The 10,411-nt window shown below is 55.0% G+C and overlaps 1 protein-coding gene across 1 annotated transcript; it reads right to left on the minus strand.

The window, feature by feature from the left end:
* Positions 1-3,851: 3,851 nt before the first annotated feature.
* Positions 3,852-10,134, minus strand: CCDC92B (coiled-coil domain containing 92B). The gene is made up of 3 exons (XM_023556136.2): positions 9,959-10,134; positions 5,489-5,536; positions 3,852-4,462 (listed from the first exon to the last, which is right to left on the minus strand). Exons 1-3 carry the CDS (start codon positions 10,086-10,088, stop codon positions 3,852-3,854), a joined length of 789 nt encoding a protein of 262 aa, XP_023411904.2. The 5' UTR covers positions 10,089-10,134.
* Between the last annotated feature and the right edge of the window lie 277 nt (positions 10,135-10,411).

Raw genomic sequence — 10,411 nt, forward strand, 5'->3', positions numbered from 1 at the left:
AGGAGGGAGGGCATGACCACCGGTGAGACACCCTGGGCCTCTGTCTCCTTATCTGTAAAATGAAGGGGTTGTACAGATGACCTGAGTAATCCAGTGCTGGGTGCCACATCTCCACCAGGCTGCTCAGCCAAGCACCCCAGGGACCTGTGTGGGGGACCTTAAGGAGAAGAACCCTTCTTTTTTCTCTTCCCCTTCTTCAGTTTTCTTGCATCATACAGGGGATCCAAGAGTCCGGCCCAGACCTTTATCTGGAGCTAGACCTTTTCCCCTAGCTGCCCCAAGAGGTAAGAGGCCATGCTTCCTGCACCCGGCACTCCTCAGATGAGCACCTGTGCCCTATCTGAGGTATATCCCAGGCGACTCTTCTATTTCCTCCACACATCTCCCTACACCTGTGGCGACGGGGGTGGGGAGTTGGAGTGGGATGAAGTGACCCCAGAGAAGAGCCTGGCTCATGTGTTTTTCAGGTATTTTATTAAGAATAAGGCATATGATAGTCACCCCTAAAGCACAGGGCTCTATTTCCGTGGGTGAGTGAATACACTCTGAAAAGCATTGGATTAAAAAGCGCAGCCAATAAAGAATTCAGAGCAGGATCCCTCTGCCCTGCCCACTGGGCTTCTGCTGAGTGGTCTTGAAGCCCTGTGCATCCCCCCACTCAAGGCTGGCACCTCAGGGAGAGTGGGTGCTTAGAGAACCTGGGGGGGGGGTCTCCACACCAAGGAGATGCTGTTCCACCCCCCCCACCAGGATGGTGTCTATCCTGCTGCTTGTTTAGGGAAGGGCTCCCCCATTTTGGCCCTGGACTGGTCCCCAAACTGCAGGTCTCTGTGGGTGGGATATCGGGGGCAGGGGTACAAGAACCTCCCACTGCACTGACAACTGGTCCCTTGGCAGGCTTCCAGAACAGTGGGACCCCCCCCCCAGATCTTCCTGGTCTATCCACCCTTGGGGGGTGGCTGGAGCTCCAACTCAGCCCCTGAGTGTCCTTGTCAACACCCCCTCCTATGGGGCTTCATGAAGCAAATATGAAGGATGGGGAGAAGGGAAACAATCCTTTCCCTTTAGCCACCCAGACATTTCAGGAGCTGGTGGGGGTTCCTTTCCTTTGGCCAGATGGGTCCCCCAGGACAGGACCAGGCCTAGGTCAGGCTGAGTGAGGGTGAGAACTGGAAGTTGAGGGCGGGGCCTTTGTTAGGCCTTGAGGCTAAGGAGTTTTGGGTGGTGGAGGCCAAGGGTTGGCCACTGACTCCACCTCCCAACCCCTTTCAGCTGCACTGATCCTGTTCCAAACCAGGGGTTGGGAGGGGGCAGGCAGGGTCAGAGAAGTCTCTACTCCATTATTTCCTGGAGAGGGTTGGGGGAGGGGAGTTTCTGATAAAATTGGAACCCTGTATCTGCCTCAGCCCCTCTCCCGATTTGTTGTGGGAGGGGTTGCATTATTTCCTTTCCCAGGCCCCCCCCCAACACCTCAACTGACAGTCAACGAGTCAGCCACCCCAGCACCAGAACCTTTCATTTGGGGACTCTCCAAGCACCCCACAAACAATTAAGTGTCATTATCTCTGATTGCTGGAAGAGGGATAGGAACAGTGAGGTGCTGATGGGATCACGCAGGGAGAGGCATTCCAGAGAATCTTTAGCGCAGGGGTGTGATGGGGGCTCCCAGCCCGACACCCTGGGTGCCCAGGAGGGAAGGGGGAAGAGGGCTATTGCTATAGAGCTGGGGGAGGCCAGGAGGGCTTAATTATGGCTTTTAGTGGGTGGGTAGATGGATAAAGTACCTCATTATCTGTGCAGAAGAAACCATATAACCAAGTCACCATGTTCACCCCAAAAGTGTGGTTGTGGGATGTGAAGGTCTGTGGGGAAAGAGACCATTTGCCTCCTTTCCCATAGTCCCCTGGGTCTCTTCAAGTGATTGCAGCCCAGAGGGGAAAGAGACCTCCTCACAGATCGTGAAAGGCCGGGCAATAGGACTGGTGGTACAGGAGTCAGGGACCCTTGAGGGGAGACAGAGAGCAGAGGCACAACTACAGAGACCTCATGGAGGGGTGGGGAAGGGGAGGCAGAGCAAGGACCTCGGGCCACCACTGTGGCTCAAGTTAGACTGGAGAGCACTGTCTGTCCCAAGGGAGCCCCCAATTTGGCCACCTAAATCCCAATGGCTGGACGCTCCCACACCAGGCCTAGTTATTGCTTAGTGGACAGCAGTCCTGAGGGAGGTCAGCTGGGCGGGGGCTGCATGTTGACTGGCCTGGAAGTGTGCTCACTGGTTTCTGGTCCTTGCCAATTTCCAACCTATAGAGTGAAAGGGGTATGTGTGACTGGAGATTTCCCCCTTTTTCATGGAGGCCATGATGGGAGTAGAAATCTAGAGATTGACTCTTCACCTCCCCTATCCCTGGGTGACACAGGGAATTCTTGGTCTCAGCAGGGTCAGGCCCTGTCAGGGATAGGGTGTAAAGGCCTCTCCCTATCCCACTTCCTCCCCTGGCAGTCCCTGGAAGACCTCACAGGCACTTAGGACCAACAGAGGAGAGATAGCATGGGGGCTGTCTGTAATGGTTTGTCTTTCTTTCTAGGCTGGGCTTTGGTTGGGGGAACAGAGCTGGACCAGAGCTGCACTTCCTGCTTTTGGTAGTGAGGGCTGAGCAGGGGAGAAAGCAAGATAAGAGGCTGGGGGATTCCTCCTTCCATTTCTCTCCACTCCCCAACCTAGACAGAACACTGAGGACCCACCACTGTCAGGTTCTGATAGGCCTGGGACATCCCAGGAGTGGGAGGAAGGCTGGGGACTAACCTGTGCCCTGCCCCACCCTCAGCAAACCCAAAACTCTATCAATAACTGCCACTTCTAAGAGGCCAGGCCCCCTTCTTCCTGCCTGTGAGTGCAGCCAGCTAAAATTAGGAAGCTGGGCAAAATTAGCATCAATAAACAGGACCAGAAATATGCCCACAGCAGCCTCAGGTTCCTAGCTACCTGCTAAAGGGGAAGGCAGCTCCCGCCCTTCCACTAGCCTCCTAGGGCATCTCACCTTAGTTCCACCTCACCTTTCCCAGCAGTGCCTAGTTTTCTGCATACCTTCCTGCCCTCCCCTCCCCCCCAGGAAGAACTGAGCTGGGACAGAGTTCTAGTCCAGGTTCTGCCACCAAACTCATTCCGTAATTCTAAGCGTCTGTGGATGCTACCTTCCCGAAGTTCTAACTTCAATCGGGCCGCGCCTTCCCCACCGGGGACTCGGGGAGGACGTGTCCTAAAGTGTTTGGTGCTCATCTGCAAGAACCTGTCAACTGAGTAGGGAGAGGCGGCTTCCGGGTAAAGGGTCCAGCCCCTAGATCCCGCCGGCCGCTCCATGGGAGGAAGAAGGCTTGGCGGGAAGGGCAGCCGAGCGGGGCTGGGCCGGGGAGGGGAGGGGTTGAAAGGCCTAGGTGCCCCAAGTGCAGCTCACCGTTCTTGTCCGTAGGCCAGCCCAGTCTCCCCTTCTCCCCAAACGATTGTCAGCTTTCTGGGGCAGGGCGTCACCCCCGCTCCCTCCCCTCCCAGTGGCTGGGTGGGGACCAGATAAGGACCTGGACTTCCAGTGTTCTCTACAAAATAGGTGCAATCGCTCAGCCCCGCGAAGGAGTTCCTTTGCGCGGAGGGGAGAGCTGTAAGCTTCGGAAACGTTGGGAAATACAAAAGGCTGGGGCGGGCCGCGGAGATGAGTGGAGCTGGGGCCGCCTCCGTCCGCTCCCTGGAGGAGGGGCCGGCGGCCCTGAGCCCGGGGACCTGCCTGCCGGGCCGCAGCTGCATCCCAGCCGGGGTCTGAGTGGGCCTTCCCCGACCCCCGTCCCTGCCCGTCCCACGCCTACTCCGGCTCCCCGGGCGCACTAGGCGCGGCGGGCGGGCTCTGGCAGGGCCCGGGCTGCGGGCCGACGGGGTCCGGGGGCTCCTGGGGAGGCGGCTGGCGCGGGCTGCGGCCGCTGGGCCGCGGGGGTCTCCGGGCATAGAGGAAGAGCGCGGGGTCGGGCATGGGGTCGGCGTCGTCCAGGGTGCCGGCCGCGCGGTCCCAGGCGGCCCAGTCCCGGCTGGGGCCCTTGGCTGCGGCCTCGGCGGCGGCGGGGGGCAGACGGCGGGCCCGCGGTGCGCGCCGGCGCGGCCGGGGCTCGGCGGCGGTGCCACCCGGGCCCGGGCGCGGGGCCTGCAGTCTCTGGCGCACCGCGTGTAGCTGGCAGGAGAGGTAGGCGGCCGCCTCGGTGTGCTTCTGTAGCTCGGTGCCCAGCACGGTGGCGCGGTGGCTGCGGCGGCGCAGCTCCTCCAGGAAGCGGCGCTCCTCGGCCTGCAGGCTGCAGCGCAGCGCCGACACGAGAGCCTCGCGGTGCGCCACCTCCCGCCGCAGCTCGGCGTTGGCTGCTGCCCGCTCTGCCAACTGCGACTCCAGCGCGCGGCACTTGGTCTCCAGCTCCTGGGACACCACCTCTGGTAGGGACATTGGGGAGAGACTTAGAATCTAGACAGCTCACTGGGCCATGTCACAAAGCCCTGTGTCTCCCCACCTGCACGTCCGTGCCCACCCTTACTCCCCAGGCTTCAGTTACAGTGACCTTCATTTTCTTTCTCGGGCCCCTTGTACCTAAACTACCCTCTGCTTGGCCTCTCTTTCTTCAGGTTTCAGCTTAAATGCAAAGCGTCCAGAAAGGCAGCTTTCATTCCATAAATATTATCGATCCCATCCTATGTGCAATCACTATCAGTTTGTTAGACTGTGGTGGCTTGCGTGTTGCTGTGATGCTGGAAGCTATGCCACTGGTATTTCAAATACCAACAGGGTCACCCATGGTGGACAGGTTTCAATGAAGACTAGGAAGAAAGGCCTGGCAATCCACACCTGAAAAGTAGCCAATGAAAACTTTATGGATCACCACAGAACACTGTCTGACTCTCTTGCTTTGGATATGTCATCAGGAGGGATCAACTGCTGGAGGGCACCATGTTTGGTGAAGTACAGGGCCAGCAAGGGTAAGGGAGACCCTGAGTGAGATGGATTGGCACAGTGGCTGCAGTGATGGACTCCACCATGCTGGTGATCATGAGGATACAGGACTGGGCAATGTTTTGTTTTATTGTAGGTAAGGTGGCCATGAGACAGAGTCAAGTCGACAGCAGCTTCAATCTCTATCTACTATGTGCAATGTGTTACACATTGGGGATATGGTGGATAATAAAAGGGTCCTGATGAAGCTTACAGCAAGTGGGAGAGATATAGTAAATACAAACAAATGTGAGTTTGCAACTGTGACACGTGCCAGGAAGAAATAAAACAATGCCATGACTTTAACAGGGGAATCTGACATCCAGTCTGCATCTGCTCCCCACCAAGCCAAGAAGTGGCTGTCCCCAAGCCTAGGATGGGGACTGAGAGGGCTTAGCTCCTACTAAAGGGTGAGGAACATGTGACCTGTCAGGCTCCCCATGGCACTTCCCAACCAGCGGTCCTCCTCTTACCTTGCTGGTGAGATTGGGCCTCTCTCATCTCCAGGTCACGGGTCAGTTCTGGGGGGAGAGAAAAGGAAAGGTAGCTGTGTGTCTGTGATCAGGGAATCACAGCTCAGTAAAACTGGCAATAGGGAACCTTTGCAGCCATCTCAACCACCTTGCAGCCTGGAAAGGTGAAAAGGAGACGTGCCCAAGACTTGCCCTGAGCCTGGTCAGCTTGGTTCTAAGCCCAGAGCTCTTTCTAACACAAGCTCTGTGGCCTGGGTTTGGGGGTTAGTTTTTTTGTGGAACTGAGAAGCCAGGCTTAAACGTTTGGGACTGGGGGAATAGTTTCCCTATGGTGGGGGCGTGATATGCAAATATCTAGCAACCAGCATTGCAGAACCAATCAGAACATTCTGGAAGCTCCTTCCTGGGCGGGGCACTGACCCTTTAGTGTTTGGCTAATGGGTTAGGGGAGGTGGGGGAATGGGGGAAGCTGGAGTAGCAGGGCTGCTTGGGGGCCCTGGAGGGGGACTCAGGGCAGTGGCTATTTACCAACCTAAACAGATACATTTCACTATGTTAACAGCCATACTGCTGTGCCTACACTGTTTTGTGAACCTCAACCCTGCCCCTTTCCAGGCCTGAAAACCAACTGCTATCGAGCTGATTCTGACTCATAGTGACCCTGCAGGACAGAGTAGAACTGCCCCATAAGGTTTCCAAGGCTGAAATCTTCACAGAAGGAGACTGTCACATCTTTCTCCCACGGAGTAGCCAGTGGGTTTGAATTGCCGACCTTTTGGTTAGCAGCTGAGCACTTAACCACTGTCTCCAGGCCCAGGCCTTGCAGTATTCCGCAGCAGAAGTGTACTGTCTAGCAGGGAGAGGGGCTTCAATGAGGACAGCGCCACCTGGTGATAGAAACCTGCATCGCTGCTGGGCTTGGAGCAGAGCGGGCAGGGTCAGGCAGCTGAGGAGCTGCCCAAGGTCACCAGAGCCATTTCCTCCTTGCGCCCAACAGCCCAGACACCACACCTCCGCCTGCCAGTCCTCAAAGTCCTCACTCCTCAGCGCCCAGAATGCTCCAATCCTCAGTCCAGCTGAGTTGGATAATTTTCCCAGCCCCACTCACCCCCACCTCCCCAACTCCATGGGGGCTGCAGAATGGGAAAAGGCAGGAGGGAGCCCAGGAGTCACAGCTGCTGTGATGGAGGAGACCTACCAGTGCTCAAAAGGAGAAGGTGTGAACCTGGTGTGTGTGTGTGGAGGGGGGAGGGGGCACTTAAGTGCTTGGCTGCTAACCAAAAGGTCAGCGGTTTGAACCCACCAGACGCTCCATGGGAGAAAGATGTGGCAGTGTGCTTCCGTAAAGATTACAGCCTTGGAAAACCCTGTGGGCAGTTCTACTCATAATGAGTCAGAACTGACTCAAAAGCAATGGGTTTACAGATATATAAGAAGCCCTGGTGATGCAACAGTTAAGCACTCAGCTGCTGTCTGAAAGGTTGGGGGTTCAAATCCATCCAGTGGTTCCAAACTCAACCTGGTGATCTGCTCCTGTAAGTATTACAGCCAAGAAAACCCTATGGCACAGTTCTACTCTGTCCCTATGGGGTCATTATGAGTTGAAATCTGCTTGACAACAAATACATACATATACACACACATACATATATATATGTACATACACACATACATATATATATGTACATACACACATACATATATATATGTACATACACACATACATATATATATGTACATACATATATATATATATATATATATATATATATATATATATATATATATATATATATATCACCCTATGAGGTTGACTAGCCTTGCAGCCCCTCTGCCTGGTCTTCCTTGCTGCCCTCACTGGGTTCTTCTAAAGACCAGAGGCTTTGCTAGAGGTGCGTTCTCTGGGGAGGCTAACTGTTGCTAGGAAGCGGGGAGCCCTGGGTGCCTGGAGCCTGGAGCTGTGACCGGAGTTTGAACCTTCTTTCTCCCTGGGGCCCCTGCGGGCACTTTGATGCCTCCACCCCTCAGGGTTTCCTGGGACCAACTTGGCCCCACCTCCAAGGCTCCAAAATGTAGCTTCAAGGGACCTTGACTCTGGCTCTGCCACTAGCTCCTTGTGAGCCGTTTTCTCTTTAGCCCTGAACCAGGGATATATGAGGCTGGGAGTTGGGAGGGGAAGGGGGAGATGGAATCCCAACTGCGCTCCACGCCCCACCCATCAAATCTCTCTGCTTGTTTTCTGGCCAGATGCACTAACTGGGTGACCTTGCGCCAATGATGGCACCTCTCTGATCCTCAGTTTCTCATCTGGAAAATGGGGGCAAAACAGAACTTGCCTCAGAGGAGGCTGTTGCCAGGAGAGGGCTAAGCCCAGGGCTGAATCAGTGCTTAATACGGGGCGGGGGCGGGGGGGGGGGGGAGTTCTGAACGCGTCTTCCCCCCAGCCACTTAAATCTCCGCCCTCGCCATCTCTGACAGCCTCTCCCGTGGCTCCTACACCAGCCCCTCCTCTCTTCCCTCCCCCTCCCAGCCTCTAGGTCTCTTTTTAGACTCCTCCCCTTATCTTCTTTGTTCTTCTCCCTTCTCCTCCTCACCCCCCACCCCTTGGAGGGAGGGCCTTATTTAGTCATTTCAGCCCAAGAGTGGCTGCTCCAGCTCTGCCAAGAGTTATTTTTATCTCCTTAATCAATAACCCAGAGCCTGCAGGCACACACTCTCTGGGGAGGCTGGTGGGGGCTGAGGCCCCTCTGGTCTTGCCTGTTACACTCTCTTGGGTGATCCTGGCCTGTGTCCTGAGCAGAGGGATCCGGTCCTCAGAATTAGGGCAAAGCAAAAAGAAATCCAAGGAAGAGCTGTAGGGTCACAGAGTTCCCCAGCTCTAATTTTCCTTTAATGTTGTAACTGCAATGAAGAAGTGGCATCAGGCAGGGGTGAGTCAGTGAGGGCCATCCCTGCCTCTGGGCTGGCCTCTGCAACTATCCAGTCTTTGAGGAAACTGCGGGGAGCTTGATCTTGGGATGTGGCAGCTGAACCTGTATATGGAGCTGGAGGAGGCAGTGGTGGGTGAGAGTCAGGACTACTGGTTTCTATTGCCATAATTTGAAAAGGCAAGCCGGCCACTCAAATACCTCTAGGCCTCAGAGTTTCCTTCTGGGGAGGAGGAGTCTCCCATGTTCAGGGGTTGAAAGGGGGGATAGAAGTCTGAGCATCTTGGGGAGAAAATGTCCAAAAAGCTGCAGAGGCACATAGGACTGGGAGTCAGGAGCTCTGGGCTCTAATCCTGGCTCTGACACTAACATACTGTATCATTATCTCTCTGTGGGCCTCAGTTTACCTCTTTGTATAATAAAGAGTTTGGGCCCCGCCAGCTGGGATATTCTATGAGTTATTGGCTCTGAAGCCTGCATTTGAGACTACTCAACCTGGATGAGCATTTGTGCCAGAGCCAAGCCTCTGAGAGGCCTAGGCAGCTGAGGCCCAAGGTCAAGAGGAGAGGCCAGGCCTGGGATTTAGCTTCGTCCTTTGCTCCTCTCTGACCTGCTCACAAATCCAATCAGTTGCCAAGTCCTTTCTTCGATCTGCCTCTCACTGGTCCTCTCCTTTCCATCCTTCCTTCATCTCTCCCCTGGACCATCTCATCAGCCCTGCCCCTAGTCTCCCTGCCTCCCTCTCCCACCAATTCATCTTCCATACAACTGCCACACAGAGTTTCTAAATGCAGCATAATGTTGATCACCTGGCACTCTGCTGCTCAAGAACCTTCTTTGGCTCCCCATTACCCAGGAGGACAGGCCAAACTCCTCAGCTATCCTGGTATTTGTCAAGACCTTCCACAAGCTGACTGTATTTCTCATCAGCCCCCTTTAAGTACAGTCTTATCCAGTCAAATAGAACTTTTCATGAGCTCTGGTTCCCTATCTCCTGTCCTTTACCATGCTGTTTCTTTCATTTGGAATACTTTCCCCACTCCCCTCTTCTCAGATCTCAACCCGTCTAAATCTCACTCATCCTTAAGGAGCCAAAATACTGCTTCTCTGGGGGGGGCCTTAGATACCTGGGATCCCCCTCCCTCACCCACTCCTCCAGCTGGGCATAGTCCTGCCCATGAACTCTCCTCGGCCCTCTTTATTTTCTGCTGTATCTCAATATCACGTGTTGGCACGTGTGTCTTCCCCACTAGGCAGAAGGCTTCCTGAGGCCTGGAAGGTGCTCGAGGAGCATTTACTAGAAAAGGGAGGGAATCCAGAGGGACAGCTTCTCAGGCTTCCCTCTGCAAAGATCTCTTTGCCCAGAAACTCTTAGTGAACCTCCCCAAGTCTCAGTTTCCCCATCCAGAAAAAAGGTGACAAACACCCACTTGGCAGGACTGTTGTGCTTACAGAGGTTCAGGGTGGGCATCCCTTCAGAGATGAGATTACGTCGATGACAGTCGCCCCTCCCTGCCCACCTGGCCATATCTCTTGGCCTCACCTGAGCAGCGTTTCTGAAGCCTCAGGATCTCCAGGTGCAGGTCTCGTAGCAGGGCCATCTGCTCCTTTTTCAGAAAGCTGATGTGGCGCTGCACGCTCTGGATCTGATGCTCCAGGGACACGGTATCCATGGCAACCCAGGCCTGGGCCCCACCTGGGAAGGAGGACAAGGTGAACCCACACCTTCTGGGCTGTCTGCCCTGCCCTGCCCTCAGATCCCTCATTGTCTCCTCCACTCTGGGGTCCCACTGCCAACAGACAATTCAGCCACTGCTGTCATTTCTCCCAGTTAGCTGCTGAAGCTGCATGAACAGGTGGGTGTATTTTCAGGGAAGTACAACCATTCCCATTGAACAGATGATAAAGCAGAGGCCCAAAGGAAAATGGCTTCACTTCCCTGCCCCCATGTAACTTCAGCCTCTTCTACTTCTCAGAGAGGAAAACAAATGGGGCA

The sequence above is a fragment of the Loxodonta africana genome, chromosome 18 (assembly GCF_030014295.1).
Source record: "Loxodonta africana isolate mLoxAfr1 chromosome 18, mLoxAfr1.hap2, whole genome shotgun sequence".
Lineage (NCBI taxonomy): Eukaryota > Metazoa > Chordata > Mammalia > Proboscidea > Elephantidae > Loxodonta > Loxodonta africana.

What these genes read in the sequence shown, in the direction of transcription:
- CCDC92B (XM_023556136.2), bottom strand. Translation starts at nt 10,088, where the DNA reads ATGGATACCGTGTCCCTGGAGCATCAGATCCAGAGCGTGCAGCGCCAC. An exon ending in GCTTCAGAAACGCTGCTCAG is followed by an intron (nt 5,537 to 9,958) that starts GTGAGGCCAAGA and finishes CTCTCCCCCCAG; the next exon opens with AACTGACCCGTGACCTGGAG. An exon ending in GGCCCAATCTCACCAGCAAG is followed by an intron (nt 4,463 to 5,488) that starts GTAAGAGGAGGA and finishes TGTCCCTACCAG; the next exon opens with AGGTGGTGTCCCAGGAGCTG.